The 25,337-nt window shown below is 47.7% G+C and overlaps 1 protein-coding gene across 2 annotated transcripts in view; it reads right to left on the bottom strand.

Annotated features, from left to right (window-relative positions):
• The window catches only part of Fstl4 (follistatin like 4), a 398,369-nt gene that overhangs the window by 4,965 nt on the left and 368,067 nt on the right, over positions 1–25,337 (bottom strand). The window contains exons 9-15 of one of the 2 annotated variants that reach the window (XM_055602883.1): positions 21,779–21,940; positions 21,301–21,435; positions 19,980–20,006; positions 18,516–18,634; positions 16,478–16,627; positions 9,549–9,656; positions 1,436–1,545 (exon numbers count right to left, since the gene is read on the bottom strand). In XM_055602883.1, coding sequence (XP_055458858.1) covers positions 1,436–1,545; positions 9,549–9,656; positions 16,478–16,627; positions 18,516–18,634; positions 19,980–20,006; positions 21,301–21,435; positions 21,779–21,940 — 811 coding nt within the window. The remainder of the gene's footprint in view (positions 1–1,435; positions 1,546–9,548; positions 9,657–16,477; positions 16,628–18,515; positions 18,635–19,979; positions 20,007–21,300; positions 21,436–21,778; positions 21,941–25,337) is intronic. The other variant, XM_055602884.1, reaches the window with a different exon arrangement.

Here is a 25,337-nt window from a genome sequence, read left to right as displayed (position 1 = left end):
GACCTGTCACTTGTTTTAAATGATGGCATCCTAACCCTCCGGCCATCTAATGGTCTCTTAATAAGATCTGTCATTCTGCAGGAGATGCTTCCAGGAGTCAGCCAGCCACACTCTTCAGCCACCTCCAGACTAGGTCAAAGGATTCGTGGATTTGTGTGTTTGCAAAACCCACCCACTTGCAGAAAAAAATGCTTTTGAAGGGAGGGGGAAGGGCCCTCCATGGCTTCTCTTTAGGGGTGCCTCTGGATTACTTCCCTAGCTTGTGTTAGTGTGAGACCTGGTCTTGCAGGGTGGGTGTGGAGAGAAAGACTTGAGATGCACTTCTCTTGCCTGGCTGTCCGAAGGATGCTCCTGGGCTACGTCAGGATTTGAAGACACAGATGCAGCAAACAAGGAGAGAACCCCTTCTCTGTAGCTCTGTGTGTTGGGGTAGGGGAGCACAGTGCAGTCTTCCCTCTGGCATTCATAATGAGGGCAAGAAGAACCTTGCTTGACTTCCGCCTCAGAAGTACATGACCAGGTGCTGCTGTAATGCCCTTTGGCTACAGTGCCTAGGACAAGCTGCTTGCCCCTCTGAGTGTCAGGGACCCTTAAGAGGCCTGTCCTTCCCCAGGGTGGTTGGGAAGACTAGATCTGAGGGGGAGCTCGTGCGGATGGGAGGTGGTTACACCTGGCTTACTGAAATTCTGTTGGAGACTGCCTGCAAGTATGGAAAGGTCTGACTCCAGGTGGCATTCTTTCTCAGAGATCCTGCGCCTCAGAGCCTTGATCCCAGAGGCCTTCAGTGCTGAATGAGCCTAAAGGAATGGGAGAAATCCCTGTGTCTATAATTTCCTCTTGAAAAAAAAAAAACAAAAAACCGACAACTGCAGAGCAGGCAAAATGCCCCAGGCGTTGACTTTAAAGCCTCCTTTAAAGAACCAGAGGGAGAAAACGGCGCTCTTAACAGGAACTTGAACTCAAGAGCCACTCAGGAGCATATAAGCCTGAGCCTGTACCACTCCTGTCTGAATCCAGCGTCCTGGTGAGGGCTCATGAACCGTTCAAGCTCTGAGGCTCTGCAGGAAAGAGGTTTTTAGGAGGCTTCTGTCCTCTTTGGGTCCTTAACACTGGCGTGCAAAAAAAACCCCAAACCATTTCTTCCTGGAGATACATATATCAGTTCACAGAGGCATGTATAGTGAGCTCTCCAGGGTTTGGATGACACAGCAGGGGAAGTTTACAGAGCCTGGGGGTGCTCTGTGAAATCAGGAAGGAAGGGGAGTGGCCAGTCCCTAAAGGATCTGGGTTTCTCTGTGTCAGAGAGTGGTTCTCTATCCAAAGATAGACCACGGGGTAGCAGGAGGGAGAAAGGGGAGTTGGTGCCACCGTGGGCATGGCTGCCCAGGTAGACTGGAGCTGGGTACGGCCTGTAGAGGCGTGGTAGACCAGTTACCTGATATGGTTGATGATGAGATTTGTTGGGGGTATAAAGAAATCGTCCACTCCTGCAAATGGCGTTCGGATGAGGTGCTGTCCCTGGCCAGCGCTGGCTTCTGTGATCACCTGTAACAGAGAGAGGGGTTCTTGTGGGGGCCATTCAGGAGGGGGTCGGAGATCTGGACATGAGCATGTTCAGTTGTAGACCTCACAGATGGGCTTCTGGGGGAGAGAGATGGCGGGAAAGCCCTAGTCTTAGGGAAGGGACGAGAGCCACGTGGGCATTTCTTAACAACATGGAGATCAGGCATCTGTCCTTCCTGTGCAAGGAAGTGGGGAGACTGGAGAGAAGGCCAGACTGGCCACTCCCTCCTCTGTTAGACCAGGCAGTCTGCTTCTTGTCAGCCTCCAGGAGGGTCGGGTGAGGACCTAGGGAATGGCGCTGGGGTTTCCAGGAAGATTCCATCCGCTTCCTAACAGTGGACCTCAATGTCTTCATCCCTGCGCAACCTCAGGCAAAGAGGGAGAGAGCTCTGGGCAAAGGCCTGACGTGCTAGGCAGTTGACATATTTAGTGTTTTGTGTATGTGCACAGCTGCATGTGTGCTAGTGGAGGCCAGAGGTCAACCTGGAGCATCATTTCTCAAGGCCCGTTCATTTCCTGTGTTTGAGCCAAGATCTTTCACTGACCTGACCTGTAACTCATCAAGTAGGCTAAGCTGGCTGGCTAGTACGCCCCCGGGACCTGCCAGTCTCCACCTTCTCAACACTGGGCTTACAAGCATGTATCACCATGCCTGGCTTTTTTTTTTTTTTTTTTTTCTTTTTAAAGTATGGGCTCTGGGGATTGAACTCAGGCCCTCATGCTTGTATGACAAGCACTCTGACTGAGCCATCTCCTTAATCTGGAGTTTATTTTCTTGAATGCATGGCTTTCTGGCAGAGTCTGCCCTGCGTTGCTCTCAGAATGCGGAGACCCCAGAGTTGGTGAGAGAAAGCGGCCTCCCGCAGGGCTGTCACTTAGACCACCAGGGCGTCTTGTAATGTGACCCTGGCTGTGCCAGAGGGACTTGTTTCTTAATGAAAAGATGTTGGTCCTGGGCTTTGCACAAACCGGGGCATGGCTGCCTCTGTTGCCCCACAGGTAATGCTTTCTGCCCTGCAGACTTGGCAGAAAGCGGGCACACTTGGCAGAAAGTGTGTCCCTGTGGTGTCGAGTCAGGGCAAGGCTAGCTCCAGACAGAGCTACATGGTGGAAGAGGTTAGACAGGACAAGCCAAAACTGGGTGCCTCGTGTGAAACCACTTGGCTAAGGGCCAACCCAGGTATCCCATGCTCCCCTGCCTTCTGCACACGATCACTGATCTTGTAGGTTCTAGGCCACTGCCCAGAAACAGGCAGATCTGCACTACAGTGTGTGCTTGGCCGGCTCGTAGGCAATTTTAGCTCGAAGGACAAGAAGCAGATTCTCAACTCTCAGCTAGGGAGAGGAAATATTTTTTAATGATTATATTGTGGACTTGGAAGTCACAAAAGAAAAAAAAAAAAAGAAAAAGAAAAAACTAGGTTTCGGCAATCCAGTGGCAGCCTGCAGGACAAGGAAAGTCTCGGATGGGCCTGCTGCGTGCCCAGCTTGAAACACTGAATACTTTTGTCTTTTAGGAAAAGAACTGCCTTCTAGCTTTCACTTTCATGACAAAACACACAACAGCTGGCTTGCCTGTTCAGGCAGGCTCGAGGCCGGAGTCTTTCTGTACCCGCACACTAGCCTTGAGAGTGGGGGATGTCAGCAGGCAAGACGCTGGAGCACAGGGAACCACGCTGTGATTTCTACTCTCCGGGTGGTGTTTTTGAAGTCGCACGGAGTGTATTTTGCTGTGATTTTTCTATTTAACAAATGGCAGGATGATGCTTTCCTGCCAAGTCCACAGGGGCGGGGGCCGGGGGGGAAGCTCATAGAACTGGGCATTAAGAAAATACAAGGATTGGAAACGGAGTCGCAGAGAGTCCCTGGGAAATGTGGCCGAGGACTCCAAGGCAGCGTGTAATTGCTCCTTGATACCAGGCCTGTCACTTCAGCTTCTGGTAGAGATGGGAAATTACAGGCTGCCATCACTCAGTGCCACTTGCGCTTCACCACCCAGACAGCCTATATTCAGAGGTGGCTTCATCAGGCCCAGCAGCACAGACCATTGAGCCGGCGTGGCAGGCCAACTTTATTTGCCTGAGCCCCAAGGTTCTTCTTGCCCTGCTCTTGTGCGCACAGCTGAGCCCACAGATGCTCTACAGACCCCTGGTTCCGTGGGCTCAGCCTAGGAGAGAGTCACAGCTGGCACAGTAGCATGAGGTGTTACCTGGATGGGAGGGAGGGAGGGGACAAGAAGGCTGGGCATCTCTCTTAGGTAGGTGGACATTGCCAACTGAGAAGTAACATCTTAGAGGGGAGAGGTAGAGGCCACTAAAAGCCGGGCCTGGGGTAAGAACACGGGGGACCTGGTGGTGATGCCTCATGGTCACAAGTGGTTGCTGAGGAGAGCGTGGGAATGAGCTTCATGCGTGGGATCACCGCGGAAAAATGTAATAAATCCCTGAGTGATGAATATTTAGAAGGGATGGTAGGATGCTTCCAACGCTTTACAAACATCGACAGCGTGGTCTGTACCTGTAGTCTTTTTTTCATCGCCTGAGTTTTGGATGTGGGGTACAGGGATCTCACTACGTATTCCAGGAGTTGTGGGGTCGTAGGTGTGCTTTTCATCTATATCTAGGGTTATTTTCTTATTAGGTTACTCTGAGAGTGTGTGTGTGTGTGTGTGTGTGTGTGTGTGTGTGTGTGCATGCACACATGGGTATACAGAGTCTGGAAGGAGGCATCAGATCTCTGGGAGCTCGAACTGTAGGTGGTCATGGGCCTCCTGATGTGGATGCTGGGAACCAAACTCGGGTCCTCTGCACCAGCGGCAAGGACTCTTAGATGCTGAGGCCCCTCTGCGGCACTCAGGTTACCTTTCCGTTATCAGATTATTACAGTCTGGGACATGTAATTCTACAAAACCTCTGACGCTTTCCTTAGATTAATGACACACTTTTGTATCTGTATGCATGTGAACGAATTCTGCCAGATGAAATGCTTCCTATATATTAAATTCAGCTCCTTGTCCGTGTTGATGGATTTTCTCAGGTGTTATTTTCTCTACGTGGTATGTACAATTCAGGCCCATCTTTGATCAAGCTGTATTATATTTAATCACTGCTTTATGCATTTAGTTACGTTGTCAGGCACAGCTATTCATCATCATGAAAGTCTCGCCTGCTGCCCACCGCTTTTAAACTTGAAGCCACCTCACCCGGTCCTACTCACATCCCGTCTCGCGAGCATCCCTTTGATCAACTGTTATCGCTGTTTCAAGCCTGAGGTCCCTCCTTTTATTTCTCCTGTTTTTCTTTCATGTCTCCCCCTCCCCCCCTCCTGGTAATGGAGACCGAATTCAGGACCTTGGGTGCAGTAGGGAAGCATTCTAGCATGGAGCTGCATCCTAGTCCCTTTAACTCAGAAATGCATGCGTGGGCATGTGCGGGCCAGAGGACGTGGTCCACCGACCCTTTACAAATTAACATATGTTTTAGATATTATTTTTATGTGCACGGGGGTTTGCCTGTTTCTATGGGTGCTCACCATGGGCATGCCTACGGAGGTCAAAAGAGAATGTCAGATCCCCGGGAGCTGGGGTTAAGGATCGCTGTGAGCCACCGGTGCTCTTAGCCTCTGAACCACCTCTTTAGTGCCACACCCACCTTAGTTATTTTTGAGACTGTATCTTGACCTGGCCTGGGATTTGCCATGTAGACTGGACTGGCTGGCTAGAGGGTCCCAGGAATCCTCCTGCTTCAGTCTCCCCAGACCCCCCCCCCCCGCAGCTTTAAAAACCTATTTTTGTGTGTGAACGCGCAGGGATGAATGTGGAGGTCAAAGAACGACTTTGGGGAGCCAGTTTTTCTCCTCCTCCTGTGAGCTCTAGGGATGGAATTCAGTGGTTGAGCTTGTGCCAAGACTGTCTTTTCTCACTTAGCCATCTTGCTTTTTTGTGGGTTTCGGTGGTGTCGGGTCCCAGTGTTTGTAACACAAGCTCTTTACCTATTGAGCTAGCTCTCTGCCCCACTTCTTGTCTTTTTCTGAGGTTAAAGGCTAAGTTGCCCAGGCTGGCTCTGAATTCACTTTACCATCCAGGCAGGCCTTGCCCCCTCCCTCTCTCCTTCCCTCTTCAATAGCTATGATTACAGGCCAGTGTCACTAGGCTTAGCTTACATTTCTTAAAGACAATTATTTCTAATGTTTTTCTTTTTTATTCCCAATAGAATCATCCTATCTATTTATTTATGAATGACAGGGTCTCTCTCATGTAGCCAAGGCTAGCCTCAAATTCACTGTGGAGCCAAAGATGACCTTGGACTTCTGATCATCTTGCCTCTACTTGCCAGGTTCCGACACTGCAGGAATGCACCACCATGTATAACTTTCTGTGGTGCTGGGGGCGGAATCCAGGTCTTTACGCTTGCCAGGGAAGCACATTGCTGACAGTCATAGCCACGGCACATCTCTGCCCCTTCTTATTAAAAGCAGGTGCCGGAGAGATGGCTCAGCGGTTAGGAGCACTGGCTGAACTCTCAGAAGACCAGGGTTCAATTCCCAGTACCCACGGGTCAGCTCATAATTGTCTGTAATTCCAGTTCTAGGGGATCTGACACCCTCACACAGACATACATGCAGGCAAAGCAGGAATGCGTGTAGAAAGGAGATATTTGGAGAAATGGGATAGTCACACCCCAACCTTTTCATCACCCTTCTTTTCCTGAGAAAGACTTGCATTTTTACTCTGTTCTGCCTCTACCCACTCTTGGTTATAATGAATTACATTTACTATTGTATTATTATCTATTTCTTCAGCACCCAACTCTTGCAGCATTATTTAGCACACAAACATTTCAAGGTGCTTTCCGCCTCAGCCCTGTCTTAGCCCTCTCCCCTCTCTGCCCCTCAAGGCTGTGCTCCCTTCCGTCTCTCCACTAAGGCAATGTCTTCGGTCTGGCTCATCGGATGCTTGATTTGTATCTTCTGTTGATGTTCTCCCAGGCTTCTTAATGCTGGGCCCTGGGTGCTTACGCATGCCCTTCTGTCTTCCTCTGGGACAGATGTGTTGAAGCTCAGTTTTTTTCCTCTTCCAACCACGTAGATGTGACTCGTGGCCCTCAGGCTACGGTTGTGCGTGAGAAGTCTAATGTCAACCCGACTGTCCGTCTTATATGGGTGATTTGTCTTTTTCAGCCCCAAAGGGCCTTCCTTGTCAAGAGTTTTCTTTCTTGGAATTGCAGAATTTTACTAAAAAGTGCCAAGAGATCTATTACTTGTCATCACTTTAGAATGGGATTCGTAGAGCCCTCTCTTTGAGAATGACCATATGTGCCTGAGCCATGTGTGGGGACCAGAGGACAACTCTGAGGAGCCAGTCCTCTATGTCCATGTTTACTCAGCTACCAGGGATTTGAACCTGGGCAGTCAGGCTTGTGTGACAGGCACTACTCTCTGAGCCCTTTCTCCAGCCCTACATCTCTTTGAACCTGCATGATTTCAGTTTTTTTTTTTTTTTTAACTCAGCAGTTATATTCCACATTTGTTTGATTTCATTTTAGATAGTCTACATCACCCTGGTTGTCCTGGAACTCCTGGGCATCCTTCTGCCTCAGTTGCTGGGTGCTGGGATTGTAGGTGGGGTCTATGTACTATGTACTATGCCTAGCACATTTAATATTTGATCTATTCCAACTGTGACTTTCCTTTCTCTGAATGTTAAGGGATCCTGTTCCACATCTCCAGCTCTTCATAGGTTTTCTCTTCTGAGAAGATTTTCTTCCTCTTTCAGGTTACTTCATAGAAATGCATTTTTTCCCCCCTAAACCACTGCAGTTTTAAAAACTGGAAAGCCAGGTTTGTTCATTGTTAGTAACAAGACCCATATTCTGGTATTCCCTCCTTGAATTTCACGCTTAGCATTCTCAGGAAACCTGTCCCTCCGTGCTTTGGATGTGCCATGTCCCCCATCTGGTGACACGGAGAAGCATCACTGGTGGAAATGGGTTGCTGGAGGGAGGGCCTTGAAGTGTACAGCCCGAGTTTGTGTCCATACTCTGCATCCTATCCCACTGAGGTGTAAGCGGGCAGCGGCCTCTTCCCCCTGCCACCCCCAGGAGGCACACCTGCTGCGGTGCCTGCCAGGCTGTGATGGACTTTCCTCAAGACCGCAATTCAAAGGGCATTTGATGGCAGGGAAAAGTGAGTTATTCAGTCCCCTCTAGCACTCTCATCTTCTGGTCTCAGTGACCTTCATTTTGGCTCCCAGAACCTTTGATAACACCCTTTTGTTTGATTGTCAGCTACACTGGAGCCGGGTCTGGTATCTTGCCCTTGGGTCCAGGAACAGCTGAGAGGAGAACAGGACTGATTTGTCTCCGTTCAGTTCTGTGGGTTCTACGAGACCACTCAGCCCTGTTGGCCCGAGTCATTCATTTGCATGGAATGAGTCACGGCCTCCCCTGCATTGGTGGTTCTGTGCACTGCTTTTTAGCAGGCCTGAGGAGCGTACCACATGACTTTTTCACAGGGCTTAGTGGGTCCCTGGGGAGAGCTACAGGGCCAGCCGCATCCCAGCCAGGTAGTGTGAAGCTTCCCTAGCTGGGATGGGGAGTATTGCTACAGAGCAGTGGAGCCCAACCTCTTCTCAGGAGGCAGGGGTACGGGTAGGGGCTTCAGGCCCGTGCTGGCTGGGCCAGCACCACGAGCAAATCTCAGAACTGTTCGTGGCTTGGCACCCTGTGAGCTCTGGGTGCCCTTCTCTGTGGTTTAAGCACGTGGGCTGCTTGCTCCCGTTTATTGGTTGGAACTACGGCTTCAATACAGTCTGTCTCCACCAAATTCATTTTGGGGCGTGGCCTCCAACGTTATGGTTTCGAAAGGTAGTGGGACCTTGAGCTCTATTGGTCTATGAATCTCTGTCCTCCAGAAGGGATTAATGCCGTCCTTCCAGGACGGGTGAGTTCTCACCAGGACAGGTCAGCACCTCATGCCTGTCTCTCCTCACTCGCTGGCCCATGTGCCCCTTTCACGTACATCTGTTCCCCTTTTGGACATGTCCATCACGACGGCACTGCACCACCCCCGCCTATGGTCTCTCACAAGAAGCTGACCAGGAAGAGCTGCTTGGTTTTAGGTAAAACCATGAGAGAAAATAGGTCTTTTCCTTTATAAATCACACGGCTTCAGGTATGTCGTTGTCATAGCAATAGAAAACAAAGGTAAAGAACCCACATTTATGACTTGATTTAACACCACTCTCTGGATGGTCTATTCATTCCAAGAGAAGAAACTCTTATCTTCCTTTTTGCTCTAGACTCTAGAGGCTTATCCTATTTGGCTCCAAGAGTTACTGACTCAGGAGAATCAGGTATGGTGGGGCTAGGTAGGGGATGAGCAGTCATGAAATTAGAATTTGGTCATTTTACATTGTTTTCGGTAGCAGTCCTGGTTGAAGAAACTCTGTGGACTGCCTAGTGAGAACATCGCTTGGAAGCCATTTCTCATTTTCTTCTTCTGCTGTGCTAAAACACTCTGACTTACGGCGACTTAGGAAAGAGGAGGATTTATTTAGTTCACATTTCTGAGTCACAGTTTGTCTCTGAGGAAGTCAGCATCAGAATCCAAGGAGGAGCCTTGGTGGTCCACTGCTTGCTGGCTTGGGTACAGGCTCAGGTTTGGCTAGCTTTCTCACACAGCCCAGAACTGCCTGTATAGGGGATGGTGCCTCCCACAGCGGGCTTGATCCTGCTATTTCAATTAATAAACAAGACTATTTGCCCATGGACATGCCTATGGGACAATCTGTCTACAAGGTTTCTCAACTGAAAGTTTCTTCTCAGGTGACAGGTAAGGCTTACTAATACTGCCTGTTTCCTGCTTTCTTCCTGAGCCTTTGTGGGAATGGTTTGGAAAGATGGTCATCCAGAAAAGCATGAGACAGTTACTTTATAGCAGTAGAATCCTCTATAGGCCGAGTGTCGGCTTTAACATGCTCAACATACCTGCAGGCTTGGTTGGGACTTATGCATGTCCCCCCAGCTCAGGACCCACACTTGGTCATGCGATTTGTCATACAACAGCTTAGCTGGCAGAGGGTCCACACCTATGGACTTGAAAAGAAATAGTGACAGGTTGGTCATGGCTGAAGTTACAGATGATGTGATGGCCATTTATGAATGTTTGTGTATGTGTGTATATGGTTATCTCACCAGGGGGAGTTAGGAAGCTGGCCTCCAACCCTTGCCAATAATCCTGATTGGAAACCCCCGTGTAGAAGCCTTCCCATGGCCATTGTCCTCAGAGGACAGAAGGACTTGTTGAGTTGTCTCTTTGAAGCTCATATTTTACCTAAAGTATCCTAGGTCCAACTTGGATGAAGACTGAACACAGAGGTTTTCTGAATTCCACTCAAGAATCAGTTCCAGGGGTTGCTTTTTAGTCTTCCTAGAAGTCTTGGGGGCCTCTTGGACCCTTAGCATCTACTTGGGTTCTAGTGAGTTGGCCCTCCCTTCCCCATGGGTCATGTGAGGTGGATTTTGAGATTGCTTGTGGCTACCCACCTTTTACCTTTGTCCCGCTCTGTGCAGCCTCTAGATCACACATCCATCAGCACTCAGACTACAGCATCAGGCAGCAGCATGCTGTTTTCTCCTTTTTATAGCGTAGATTTATTTTTCAAGTTAAAAATTATGTGTATGTTGCATGTGAATTCAGGTGATTGTGGAAGTCAGAAAAGGGGGCTTTGGACCCTCCTGGGGCTGGAGTTACAGGTGGTTGTGAGCCTCCTAACGTGGGTGGTGGGAACCAAACTTGGCTCCTGTGCAAGAGCAGCAAGCATTCTTAACTGCTGAGCCATCTCTCCAGCTCCACAGTATAGTTGCATGTTACGAAACTGTTCCTTGATGGTTATGCTGCTGGGCAGTATAACCCCCATGCTCAGTGAAGATGCTGACACAAGGTTCTCTGCCATCTTTTCTGCCCATTTGGCTACCAAGTTTGATGTCTTCAAATCTATATGAATGAACCCTGTTTTATTTAGGATTACATTGCTGTGACAAAACACCATGACCAAAGCAACTTGGGGAGAAAGGAGTTCATTGGGTTTACACTTCCATAGCACTGTTCATCATCAGAGGAAGTCAAGGCAGGAACCCAACAAGGGCAAAAACCTGGAGGCAGGAGCTGATGCACAGGCCATGGAGGGATGCTGCTTACTGGCCTGCTCCCTTTGGCTTGCTCAGCCTGCTTGCTTATAGAACCCAGGACCATCAGCCCAGGGATGGTACCACCCACAATGGGCTGGGCCCTCCCCTATTGATCACCAGCTAAGAAAATGGCCTACAGGCAGCTTGCCTATGGGCCATCTTATGGGGCATTTTCTCAGTTGAGGTTTCTTCCTCTCAGATGGCTATAGCTTGTGTCAAGTTGACACAAAACTATCCATCATATGTCCCAAAGCCTCACTTTCTCCATGGTTTCAATGGCTTTTCTTCCACTCTCTTGACCACCATAACTTCTCATAACTCATTAGCATAAATTCTGAAATTTCAGTTTCATCTACATTTTGGCCTTTTTAGTGAGGTGGAGGGGGAAAAAAAAACCCAGATCATCTCTGTCCACAATGGCCCAAACCTCACTAAATAACTCTCTTAAGCCCCCTACTTCTCATTTTCACTTCCATCCCTGCAGTGAGGTATCCTAGACCTCCTTAAGAGTTAGGGGTCACTTCAGTACCCTCTGCTTTACATTACAGGAGTTAACGTCCTCACCATCCCCTTTTAGAAATACTCCATTTGACCTCCTGGTTTTTCCATGCCCTCCTTTACTTCCTCCTAACTGAGAGTTGGCATGTCCCAGAGCTTCTTCATTGACCCATCTACATCCTTCACATCCTTCCACTGGTATCGCATTCTGATAACCTGTTGAAGGCCCCACCCTAATGTACAGAACTGAACTTGTAGTTTTGCTCACTCAGCACCGTCCTGAAATGTTTTTCCTTTCTTCCCCGCTATCACTGAAGCCCCACTTCACTTTCTTGTTCTAGTTGATATCTCCAACACACAGAAGTCCTGAGGAGACGCTCTAAATGCTTTCCAAGGCCCATGCGAGCCCAGCGTGTTCCCCGCTTCCTGACCACTGCTTTCCTTACTGTTTCACTTTCCTATGGACTGGGTTTTGTAATCCACCAGGAGACACAGCTCAAGTGTTTCTGGAGAAGTTTAGCTGAGGAGAGAAGACTGTGGGCTGTACCTTCCACAGACGGGACCAAAGACTGACTGAAGAGGGAAAGTGGGTAACTTATTTTGAGCGTTAGCATTCACCTCTCTCCCTCCTGTCTGTGGACTCAATATGACCAGCCACTTCACACTGGAGGCTCATGCTGCGATGGCAGCGGACTTGACTCTGAAACCTCGAGCCAAAATACACCCGTCAGTCTTGTCAGGCATTTGCTCGCAGCAACAAGACAAGTACCTAACACACTTAACAAAGGTTTTGGTACCTGCCACGCTCCTACCCAGAGCTTTCCATCCCATGGCCGTGCGGCCATCTTAGGATGTCCGTTTCTTGATTGTTCTCTTTGAAGATCCTTCTCCCACATTCCTCCTCTGGCACATGTCCCATTCCTCTGCCCTCTCCACTGTCTTCCCTTTCTGCCTAATCCCTTCTTGTGAGATTTCACGCTCCTACTCAGTGCTATGAAAGAGGCAGCTGAAGAGCTAAGCCAAAAGTTTATTAAATTCAGAACGGGATTTTCCATAGTCTCACTGTGCTGAGGTGCTGGAGTCTGGCAGGAACTTGAGTGAAAGGCCTCAGGATTAGGGGATGGCAGAGCGGTCCTGGCCTTTGAGAAATTTTAAAATGATCTACTTGCTACTCTTCCCACTGAGCAGAGGTAAGGACAAATCCTTTTTGATGGATGACAGCTATTTAAAGACTTTACGACTTAAAAAATATGTAGAATGTTTGGGTTAAAGAAATCACTAGGCATTTCAAGAGGCAGATATCTTTTTTACTATTCAAAATCGTAACAGAATGGATCATAAAAAGACGACTGAGAATTTATAGGAAGCTGGGAATTAAACATAAAATTTGAAGGTAAAAATGAATCATCTGATATAATAATAAACAGACAAACCCACATTAGATTCAGGAGAAGGTAGGATTAGCAAACTGAAAGACAGACGCTAGGACGTACAACACCGAAACAGGAGGAGACGTGTGTGATATACTGGGAAGGCAAAACATTTTAAAGATGGGGTCCTGAGAAGAGTGTGAGCACCAGACAGCACATTTCAAGACACAACCACCGAGAAATTTCCCGTCTAACAAATATTCAGTACATGAACTCAAGAGAAACCTTGACTCAGAACAAATACAAAGATCACACTGAAGTTGAAATGCTGAGCGAGGAGGAACTCAGAGGAAGAGAGGGGAAACTAAGGTTGGCCCAGCAGCAGAGGGAGATATGGTATCTTACAGTGCTGAAGGAAAAGAACTGTCATCCAGAATTATTCAGAAATATATATTTTTTTTTACCTCAAACAAAACTGAGATCTGTTTCCAGCAACACTACAGAACTAATAAAAATGACCCCATTCCAACACTTTGGAGGCTGAGGCAGGAGTACTGTGTGTTCAAGGCTGGCCTGACCTGTGGAGTGAGATGTCAAAACAACTACCACCTACCTCAGTAATAAAGATAACTATAAAGGTTAACATCAGTTATTACCTGGATGTGTATGTATATACATATATGTGTGTATTAACGATATATGTTTAATTACCACAATAATACAAGAGACAGGAAGACTATTAAAGAAATTAGTGATCACTGAAATGAAGCATGATGGCTTATGTTGAGCTTCATATTTGACCTAAGTTAGCATTATTAGGGAGATGGGCAGCTGGCCTTGGCTATGTTGGATTATCTCGACATTGTTAACTGAGGTGGGAGGTCCCTCCCATTGTAGGTAGCAACATTCTCTGGGCAGGAGATTCTGGATTGTTGAAGAGTGGAAAATGTAAGCTAAGCACTAGTGTGTATTTACTAGTTCACTGTTCTCTGCTCTTTACCACCAATGTGACGTGACTGGTTGTTTCAGCGTTGTACCTGATTTCCTCGCAACAACAGATTATAATCTAGAATAACAGCCTTTCTCCCGTTAGCACTTTCGTCTGGGTGTTTTAGTGCAGCTGCAAGAAAGGAGGCTAAGACAATGAGTAGCAATTTATATGAGTTACTATCAGTGTAAGGATGTGTGTTGTAGTTACTGTGATTATAATAACGTAAGTACATCTTCAATAAATGATAGAGAAGAAATAAAATAAAAATATTTGTTAGAGCCAAAAGCAAGCAAAAATGAGAAAAAAAGCAACATAAACAGGATAAATAAAAGGTAAGGTTGTAGAAACACTCAATTACACAAATAATATTAAATATGAACGGACCAAATATTTTAAGTAAGAGACTAATTAAACTAGATAAAACTTAAGTGTTATGAAAAAAACATCTTAACTATAAGGAATAGAAAGGTTGGAAAATAAAAGGCTGGAAAATTGTAGCATGAGAATGCTAACTAAAATATGATTTAGTTATACCAGTGTTATTAACAAACAGATTCAGAGCATTACTACAGATAAAGAATGATATTTTGTAAGAAAAAAAAAAACTTTCCCCTAGGAAGAGACTATATAATCTTAAGGAAAAAGTGGATATAACTTTGAGAAGTAGATAACTCTACAGCCACAGTGGAGTTTAAAAACACCCCTCAGCAGACAAAACAAATCACCTAGGAAAGGAGATCTGGGCAGCACGATGAATCAACTTGACATAAATGACACATATTAAACAGCACGCCTAATACCAGAATACATGTTCTCGAAAACATGAAACATTTATCAAAGCTGATCATGAGCTCAGTTTTAAAGTAAGCTTCAGTATATACTTTAGAAGATGAATATTACTTAGTGTGTTCTCTGACCACAGGAATCAGTTCCAAAAGGATAAACTGAAAACTTGTTGCAAATACCAGAAATAAACCCCACAGCTTTGGCTATATTGATCGTCCTTTGTACTCAAGGTATTTACAGAGGCAGGACAGAGACAACTCTGCTGACAGGTTTCAGGTTAAGCTTCTAGTCACACTCCTTCAGTGGGCTTTCTGTGCCTGCTCAATCCCATCTCATGTTGAGCTTTCCCCTTTCCCCTCAAACCTCAAGCCCTGGATAATCTTCCTTCTGTTTCACTGAAAACAAAACCAAAAACCAGAAAAGTAACCTAACTAGTGCTCTCTGTATTGCTAAGTTGCACCTAGTGGAGGAATATATTCTTTTGGCTGTGGCTGGTATTCGGACCTGTGTGTATTGGAGCTCACTGACTATATATGGTCTACCTTGATGATGCAGAGCAGGCATTAGCATACACAATCTGGGATAACATTTCTTTGAAAACATTCCTTTGCTATCCCCTACCTCATTTCTTTCTTTCTTTCTTTCTTTCTTTCTTTCTTTCTTTCTTTCTTTCTTTCTTTCTTCCTTCTTCTTCTTTTTTTTTTTTTTTTTTCCGAGACAGGGATTCTCTGTATAACTATCCCCCAGCTGTCCTGGAACTCACTCTGTAGACCAGGCTGGCCTGGAACTCACAGAGATCCACCTGCCTCTGCCTCCCAAGTGCTGGGATTAAAGGCATGTGCCACCAGGCCTGGGCCTCCCTTCCTCATTTCTATACCCTTGGTTTTGCATTGAAACCCCTCCAAACAGTTGCCTGTATCCCCCATCCACACACTATTGTTCCTACTTCATCCCCTTCCCCAGGGTTGCCTTGACTGTTGTCATCTTAGCTGTTCTAACTGAGGTGGTCTATGATGCAGTAAGATGAAATTCGGTTCCCAGACGTCCAAAGCAATACTGGACATCAGAGACCACTGATGCAGTCTTGAGACCCCCTCTGCCTGTTAAAGTATCACTGCCCCAGGTTTTCCTCCTATCTTGCAGGATATTCCTTCTGAGATGTCTTTCTTGGCTGTCTCTCTGCTTCTTGATCTTTAAATGTGGGAGAGCCCGGGCTTCCATCCTTTATCACTTCTCTGCCTGCATACCCTGAATGGTGTCTGCAGACTGTTAGGAGGGCTGGCAAGATGGCTCAGTGGTTAAGAGTGCTTGCTGCTTTTTTAGAAGACCAAAGCAAGGTTCCCAGTACCTGTATCAGGTGGCTCACAACTGTCTGTAACTCCAGCTCTAGGGGATCTGATGATCACATGCACAGACATGAAGCTGCAAATACACATAACTAAAAATAAAATGAATCTGCCAATTTCTCATCAGGTCCCTCTGATGCTGCCACCATCTTGTGCCCAGAACAAGTTCCACTCCATCCCTGTTCTACCTTCCTGCCATTCTTAAGGCAGCAGCTGTACTGATGCTTAGAGACCTTTTGGTGGCTTTCTCTTGCACCTTTCTCTTCTCTCCAGCCTCCTTGGCTTCCAGGACCCTCCAGGGGCTGGCTTCTGTTTACCCCTAAGCTCATTTCCTCCATCCCTTTCCCTCATCACTGTGCGTTGTGCCCACAGTCTGTGTCTTAGGCAGCATTCAGGTCTTAGCTTCTTCTGTTAGCTCCAGAGTAAGAATCAATTTCAAGTAGTCTTACAGCTCCTCGGTCACATTAAATCCACCTTTCCACAGCTCTTCCTCCTTACAGAGCCCTGAAATTCCACTTTCGGTTCTGCCTCCCTGACTAGACTCTCATGCTGGGGCTTCCAGTGGACTCATTCATGGCTTTCTGAGCGTCTACAATAGTGCTGGACCTACAGCAATGCACACTTGATAGCTTTTCTCCCCAGGCCGAGCCTTTCTCACAGGGGAGAGTTGAAGCGTGTGCCTAAAGCAGACATTGGCCCACAATCTCAAGCCTTTCCACTTCTAAGAACTATTACCTGTAAGACCTTCTGGGCTTGAACGTCGACCACAAGGACTCTGTTCAGTGCTGGCTGGGCCACGTAGATGTACCGGTTCCTGACGTTGACTGCAGATGCCCACTGACATGGCTGGCTGGTACCGCCTTCCCCATGAGGACAGATTTCTTCCTGTTAGGAGACAGAGTGCTATGTATCTGATCTTCCACCCCATTTCAACATCTTTAGGATCCCTAGCCATTAACCCTCTCAGATCCCTTTTTTCCTCTCTTCCCAAACTCCTTGGGGTTCATACAGAGGACGTGGCATGCAAGCCCTGCCATGCCCCTAACTCTCACTTGACCTTTGTCCTTCAATACTCATCAAGGCCACTGTGTGCTCAGTTTGCAGATCTTTCTATGTGTAGTGTCCCAGGGCTCATTCGTGGAGTCTCTAAAGTCTGTTTCCTTGTTGATTTCACTGAAACCTATAGCTTTCGTTACTGTCTGAACACTCAGCACTCCCAAATTTTTGTGTGTTTGTATGTAGAAGTTTGCACATGCCTGTAGAGGTTCATGCCACTTCCCCAATGCTGTCCACTTCATTACTCTTCTATTATTATTCTGTTTTTGAGACAGGTTTTCCTTGTGGCCTAGAGTTCACTAGAGGCCAGGTTATCTGGCCAGTGAACCTCACAGTCTGTTGTACCCCAGGCTGGGGTTGCAAACATATAAAATAAATAAATAAATATAAAAGATTTGCTTGCATGTTTGTATGTCTATCACATGTGTGCCTGATGCCTCTGGAGGCCAGTAGAGAGCATCAGCCCTCCCAAAACTAGACTTTCAGATGGTTGTGAATCACCATGTGAGTGCTGGGAACTGAACCTGGGTCCCCTGCAAGAGCAACACGTATTCCCAACCCCTGAGCCACCTCTCCAGCTATGCCCCCTTCTAACGTGGGTCCAAGTGTTTCTAGCTCAGGTCCTCATACTTATAAGGATAAGTTTGTATTTTAGCTAAGTCTCTTCAGAGGAGTCCACTCTGACATGTTGCCTCTTGCTCTACTGTGGAGCTTAACGTGCACCTCAAACTTGTCTGTCTAAAATCAACCTTTAATTCTATTTCTTGCTCCTTCTATACAAAACCAGGAGCTTACTTTTCTCCTCTGTTATGGTCCTGTTTATTTCATAATTTTAAAGCTGGGAACATTGTTTCTTCTGTCTTCTCTGGCACATAGAATCCTTTTGGATTTCCCTGTTACTCTGTGCTAACTCTGTCCTCTGGTTTCTCTTAGTCTGCCTGTCCCTGAGTGGCTGATGGCTCAGGGCTCTATTGGATGTCCATCTTGTCCAATCCTCAGCTTTTGACACACAGATGGTGCCCAGATCTGTATCTTCAGTTCAGAAATGTCCTTCTAGCCCCTGATTGTTTCTTTCATAGGCATCTCAAACTTTACCATCCAGAACGTGCCAGGTGCCCTGACTCCCACACCTGGCCTCTTTAGTATCTTTCCTACTTGGCATCACGGGATGCTATGAAGTCCTGGAGGACAAGACCATGACCCTGATGTCTAACAGAGTCAGAGCTCCACAGCTCAAGGGCAGCTAGACTGAGGAAACCACAGCGAACAGAGTTGGAACCCAGGAAAATGGGAGCAGGGAGGATCTTCCCTGGCCCCTCCTTGTCACCTGTCATGTGATCTACTTGGCTTGATGTTTCATTTGTACCACCTCTGTAACTCTGAGCATCCATTCACATGTGTCCATGCCAAACGGTCACCACAAGAATACCTGTCTAGATGCTGTCTGTTTACCATGCGGGGTCTCTTATTTGACTATGAACTTCTGGAGGTCAGGATCCCAGTGTTCCATGGCCCTCACCACTGCTGGATGGAGGATGGAGAGCTAGAAATTCTCTGGCTCATGCTCCTCTCTTAGCCTGCCACCATACCCACATATAACGACAGGAATTGAAGAAAAGCCAGTCTCTCTGGCCCTCTCCCCACTCCCCATCCCCCACATGGAGTCTGGATTTTGACCATGCATGATACGGAAGCTGCCTCAGCTACAGAAACTCACATAACTCATGAAGATCTTCTCTGTAGGCTTCAGGCGTCTCTGGACCTCACAGTCCACAGGGTGGATGACAACGATGCCATCGTCAGAGAAGACATAGAACATGTTTCCCACGCTGAGGCCTGGGAGGAGGGAACACAGTCTGGTCATGGACTTCCAGCCACTGGTAGGATCACACAAGGCATGGCAGGCAGCATGGTAGAGGCTGAACATTCTCTCCCGGTGGGGCGGGGTTAGACAGCCAGTCCACCATATTTCTTCATGGTAGATGGGACCTTGGAAGGACATGTCCCAAAGGCTGGGAACCAATACAACCTGTCACCAACTCTGTAGGACCCAGTACCTCCTGCTTAGGCAGATAGGTTCCTGTTGCCGGAACCCGGTCCCTCAAGGATGCCCAGGCCGGGGAGCACCTTGATTTCAGTGGCCAGTCCTAGTTGTCCCTTGGAGAATCGTATGGAGCTAATTATAATACACGAGTCTCAATGCTGCTCCATGGCATCTCAGTGATTGAGGCACCATGTCAAAATGCCTCTGGCGTGAATGGCCCACCTGACAAACCTCGGGTTGAAACACAGACTCTGGGACAGCCCCTCTGGGCTGCTTTGAAAGTCAGTCACCAGAAGAGCCAACACCAGATTGACATCTTAATGGAGCCCACACGGGGTTTGTAGATGCGGCTACATTTCCGGCTCAGTGCTGCGCCGTGCTCAGTCAGCGTGGGAATGTGAGAGTCAATACTCATTCAACACACAATCAACCTCACAGGAGACCCAGCCTCCAGATCTACTCCCTAGAAGGTTCTGTTGAAAGCTAGCTTCTGCTACAGGACGCCAAAAGGGCTCTAGTTTCCTTAGCTGCTGTTGTCAGGTTGCATCTCTCTCCTACTAGGATTTGAGAGGGCCCTGAGGCCAGCGGTCCCTTCCTCCTCTCTAGGACTTGAGTATCAGCAGAGAAGGGCAGAGCTTTTCACCACTGAGCTATGAGATGCGATTTGTCTTTATCGTTAGTCTGAACGCAACACCCACCAGCCCTATACTCTAAGGTGACTTCAGTGTGCCTTTGGTCCCTAGACCTGTGTTCCCTGATAAGTCTCCACTGTGTAAACCTGAGTCCTTCTGCAGCAACCCCGGGAGAGCAGCATACCACTGCTTAAAAGAGACAGGGCACAAGAGGAGTGCCCATGGTGGCTGAGGCACCAAGGCTGAGGAGCAGAGAGTGCACGAAGGGTTACAGCCAGCAGCCCTGCTAATGGCCCCTGTCCCTCACATGTACTGTGTCAGGCTCAGTGCCCAGTGCTCAGGACACTGAGCTGGCTCTGTGCACGGGTGTGCCACAGCAGTTTGACTGTGGCCCCTCCCCCACCCCTCTTGGGACATAGGCTCTACAAGGCTGTGGGTGGCTCAGGGAAAGGTGGCCCACTGGAACCAAGAACCAGGCATGACACAGGACAGTCACACACAATACCTTCTTCCCGCCACAAGATGTTTGCCACTGCAGAGGTCGAGGATTAGAGCAGTGATGTGATAGCCAGAAGAGAAAGAAAAGGAAAGGGAAAAATACAATGTCAAACCTTCACTGTTGTGATTCACTCATTGAGGAACATTCCAGGACCCAGTCATCACCTGAAGAATCTGCGTCACTCACTGGTCCAGCAACCATATCAGCCCATGGCTCTGGACCCATGTGGGTACTTCCGGGCCTCAGAATGCTTTTTCTTTGCAAATAAATCTTTAAAATGGAGTCCCAGGATCCCAGCAGCTAACCCCCCTGCCCTCCCTGATTCCATGGGCAATAACGAATGAGGAACATCTCTCCCTCATTTCCTGTGTCCTTCCAGGAAGCTGATCTTCAGTTAGGACTCTCAGAGGAAGAACATTCTCTTATTCAGTGATTAGGGCTTAGCTTGGAGACTGACTGAGGGGGACAGACTGAACAGCACCCAGGCTGTGAGTTCCACCTGGGGAAAGCAGTGATTATAAGGAGAAAGTACACTTAGCCTATAAGGTGGGTGATAATTGCCAGAGGAAAGGCCATTCTGCTCCCAATTGTATATTCCACCTCCTTACATCACAGACAGTCCTAAACCCTATTCATGCTTGTTTCCTCCTATGTGCACGCACACACACACACACACACACACACTATTGATGCAAGAGAATAATTATAATGAAATAATTGTAATGAAAAAGTTATGTAAGGAGCTGGAGAAATGACGTACTGGTTAAGAGCATATGATGCTCTCCCACATCAAGGCAGCTGGCTCATAACCACCTGTAACTTCTGCTTCAAGGTTCTGGACCCCTCTTCTAGCCTCTGTGGGAACCTACACACACAGGCACACTTTTAAAAAAGAACCCTTAAAGTCATTTAAGACTTGTAAGGGGTTCATTTCTGGAATTTCAGATCAAAGGAAGCGTAACTGTAAAGAGGGTACGGCTGTCTGTACTTGCGAGCTTTCAGGCCACTGGATGGAGCACTTGGTGGCATGAAGGCGTCTGTGACTCAGTTTCCAGTCACACATCAAATAAGAGGCAGGAGCAGAGCTGGGGGGTTTTGGGGCTTCCTTGGGGCCCTGGGCTCTGTGTCCTGAGCAGAGACTTCTCTCATCTATGTTTTCGGACCTGTCTAGGTTGCCCAAGGTTGCCATCGGTACCTAGCTTTGGGTACAGAGGAAACAGAGCCTTCAGAGGTGACCGATGGCCCTGGAGAGTTAATGCATTTCTCTTGTCCCCCCTAACTCTCCCATACAGCTCAGTGAGGCTCTCAGAGCCAACAGGGGACTCACGGGTCTTCCTAGCAGAGTCCTCAATGAAGAGGGAGGAGATATCTTCATCCACGCCCACCTCATTCTTGGCAATGCAGGTATAGGCCCCCGTGTCTTCATAGCGAACACTGCCGATGTGGAGTTCGCTTCCATTGGCTGTCGAGGGGACAGTGCTCAGGGTGGTGGTCTCAGGGGGAAACACCCTTTCATGGGCCCTCCCCACCACCTTCTTGGGATCTCTTAAGAATGTTGAGCTAAAACATAGTCCTTGGGTGTGGCTGGGGAGGAGGGGACAGCCAACGTTCCTGGGAGTGGGCCCAGGACAGGCTGGCCCTGCTGAAATACAGAGGGTGACCTGCATTTTGGCCAACGGCCTCTTGGATGCCCACGAGACCTGTGAGGGCCAGTCACCAGGGGACCTCCGCTTCTCTCAACAGGCCAGGGGCAGCCATGATCTTGCCTCTCATTTCCTGTCCTGGGATTCGTGTGCGGTTCTTACCCAAGAGGGAGAGCTGTTTGGACATCTGGGCTGAGACATCCATGCCGTTTTTCAGCCAAATGATTCTGGGCATGGGAATGCCCTCAGCGTGGCACCGAAGGCTGGCAGCCACTCCTGGTTCTTGAGCTTGGGTCTCTGGATAGACACGGATGACTGGTGGCACTGTGGGTGAAAATCAGTGTCGGTCAGCACCAACCCACATGTCGTCTTAGGCCTGTAGTCAAACCCTGAACCCGAGGGGTGACTCTGGAGGCCTCGGAGCCAGTTTACAATGATCATCTTTAGCAACCCAAGCACCGAGGGAGAAGGCAGTAAAGTGGACCATCACTGGCCATAAGCACATACGGTGTGGAACCCTGTAGTTCACGGCTTCCTCCCTTGTTCTGAGTTTGATCAGAAAGACATCCAAATACTTAACACCGTTCAGCTGCGGCAGGTAAAGAGCAACAGCGGCTGGAATTTATCCCCGAATGAGTGAAATTCAAATGTATTATTCCTGTTATCGGAAGGCCATTGGACAGGGCCTTAATTTCTTTCAGGAAATGCTTCGAGAAGCACTTCTGGGCACTGACTGGCAGAGCTGCTAATTACATCACGGTTCAGGGGAAGCCCATCGATTTTCCAGTGGGCCATTTTGATCTCTGCTCTAGAACCTGCGTGAAGGAGGGACATGTCCCCATTGGCTGGGGAGTGACTCAGCTCTGGCCCCTGGTGATTAACGGGCAGCTTGGGTGTATGTCCTGACCCATTGTCTAGATAAGCATGGGTAGGCAAGTTTCTGGCACATTCCACAGCACACTGGCCCTTTTTACAAGGGCAGGCCATGGGGAGGGACTTTAGGGGAACTGGAGATTTCGGGAGGGGGGAGTTCCCCTGCTTGTCCCTGGCAAATTAAAGCACTATCATGTCCCACATTCACCAGGGCTTATGTGTGTTAATGCATTTTACTCCATATACTTTAAAATAGGATTTGAGCATTTATGTAAACAAATTTGAGTATTAAACAAATCACAGACCTGTGGAAAGTAGGGGATGGCTTTCTCTTGAAGCAGATAATAATAATAATAATAATAATAATAATAATAATAATAATTTTTCAGGGCTATGTGGAAGCTCCTTTTTCTCCATTAAAGGGAGAAATCCTGGTGTTTGAGATGAGAGACTTGTCTCTGGGCCAGCAAAGAGAACTTGATACTTATATAGGAGGAGCCTTTGGCACTGATGATGGCATCTGAGTCAGATAGCATCCAGGTGGTCCATGCTCCGTGGACAAAGGACAAAAGAGAAACTCTAGCCCCATTAGGAGCAATGGATCTGCAATTGCTATGGACACTCTTGAGCAGTTTGTTTAGCATCATTATCAACTCAGCTAGAGTTTCAAGGCTTGCCTTGGCTGCCTTCCGGGATGAAGTGGGAAGGAAAGGGGGGGAATCCAAACTAAGCTTGGGGAGCCCCAAGAGCAAGATGTCTGGGCCACCTCCCCCTGGTTCTCTCTGCTCCAAGTTCTGGGGGCTGAGTCCCATGCTACAGCAGAATCCAGGATGATTCTGTCCCAGATCAAGCCATCAAAGATCTACGGTTACCATGGCGAGAAGGGTGGCAGCAGGCAGACGGGCATGCTGTGGGGGCAGTGGTCAAGGGCTTACATCTTATGCAGGAGTTGGAGGGAGCTGTGGAGAGAGCCAACTGAATGGTGCGGGCTTCTGAAATCTCAATGTCTGTCCACAGTGGCATTCCTCTTCTCGGAAGGCCATATCTCCTTATCCTTCCCGAACAGTTCCACCAACTGGGACCAAGTGATCGGATATCTGAGCCTATGGGGGTTTTCATTCAAACCATCACAGCCCTACTTAAGTCGGGATCATAAAACACCGTTAGCCGCTGAAGTATAGCAGGCATTTCAGGAATGCGCTGGGCTAGAGAGATGGCTCCTTGGACAAAGTATTTGCTGTGTAAGTGTGAGGATTTAGCCTTAGATCCAGGAATCTCTATAGAAAGCTGGACTCGGTAGCATGCATCTGTAATCCCAGTTCTCCTGAGGCAAGGTGGGAGGTAGAGACAGGAGAAGCCCCAGATGCTCATGGGACAGCATCAGTGAAGAAGAGGCCTGCCTCAAGCCAGGTGCAATATAAGGAATGGCACCTGAGGTTGTCTTCTGACCTCTACACACCTTCACTCGTATTCACAAAGGAACACAGAGTCACACATACATAACAAAAATAACAGAACTCTGAGTACAGTAGGCTTCAGTCTCTACTAGGATATCTACAATCAAGCCAAAGTTAAAGGTGGCCAAAGAAAATCATTTGATTTTCTTACTAGACACCAACAGAGCCTTTTAAATAGACCCTCCCCCCCATTTCTTGGTGTGTGAGTATGCGAGCCTCATAGGAACAAGACGGTATTTTCTTTCTACAGTGAAGAGCATGTCCACAAAAAGAAGGAACAGCACCAATCCTTTCAGGAAAAAGAAAAGGAGGAAAGTATAGGAAGGAACACTGGGTAACCGATGCTACACTGGTGTGGTCAAGGCAAGACACGAAGGGTGCAGACACTAAAGGATGATGTCGTGTCTCCAATCTCCGTGACCAAACACCCCGCAGAAACAACCGAAGGCATCTCAGCTCACCACTCTTGGGAGGGCATGGTGATGGGTGGGGCTTTTCCTATTGTGACCAACCAGGAAGCAGAGAACGTGGTTGGTCGAAGTGAGCATCAAGTTCAAAGCCTGGCACATAGCAACCTATTTCCACTAGCCACGCCCACCTCCTAAAGGCTCTCCGGCCTTCAAAATAACAAAATAACAAATGGCCTTCAAAACCACAAAAAGGGCCAGATGTTCAGAACAGCCATGGGGGGGGGCATTTTAAAATAAAAATGTTTAAATTTATATTCATTTAAATGTCTGCTTGTCTCTCTGTGCACCACGTGCAAATAGTCCCCTCAGACACGCTCTGACACCCAAAGAGGGCATCAGGTCCCTTGGAACTGGAGTTATAGGAGGTTGTGGGCCACCTGCTGTGGGTTCTAGAAACTTGGTCTTTAGGCAAATACTCTGAGCTCTCTCTCTAGTCTCTTGGAAGGGCATTTATGATTGTAACCATACGATAGAGAAAAAATGATGTTTTAGATAGCTGTACTACAGGATGAAAGACAAAAAAAATGATGGTTAAGATCCCATGAAAACAATATAGAGCCGGTACCAAACATCCCAAATTAATAGCATGCTTGTAGATCAGCATAGACCAGACCTACAACCAGACTGGACCCAAGTGATGAAAACTATAAAATCTTACCAACAGCAAAAGAAAGAATAATGAGAGGGAGGTCATTGATTAGGAAGGCTTCCCATTGTCACAAACAAGATCTGACAAATTAACCCACAGACTTAATCTAATTCCAATTAAAATGGATCCATTGGGGCTTGACAGAATAATTCCAAGTTTATCTAGGAAGAAAAAAAAATTCAATTCATGGCTTGGGGAAACCGAGAAATGACATTGTTCCTTGTCATTTTGCTAAACCAAGATATCATAGAGCAGCACAATACCGAATAGGG

The sequence above is a fragment of the Psammomys obesus genome, unplaced genomic scaffold, assembly GCF_907164565.1.
Source record: "Psammomys obesus unplaced genomic scaffold, mPsaObe1.curated_primary_1811, whole genome shotgun sequence".
Taxonomy (NCBI): Eukaryota; Metazoa; Chordata; class Mammalia; order Rodentia; family Muridae; genus Psammomys; species Psammomys obesus.
This window is presented reverse-complemented; position numbering and strand designations above follow the sequence as displayed.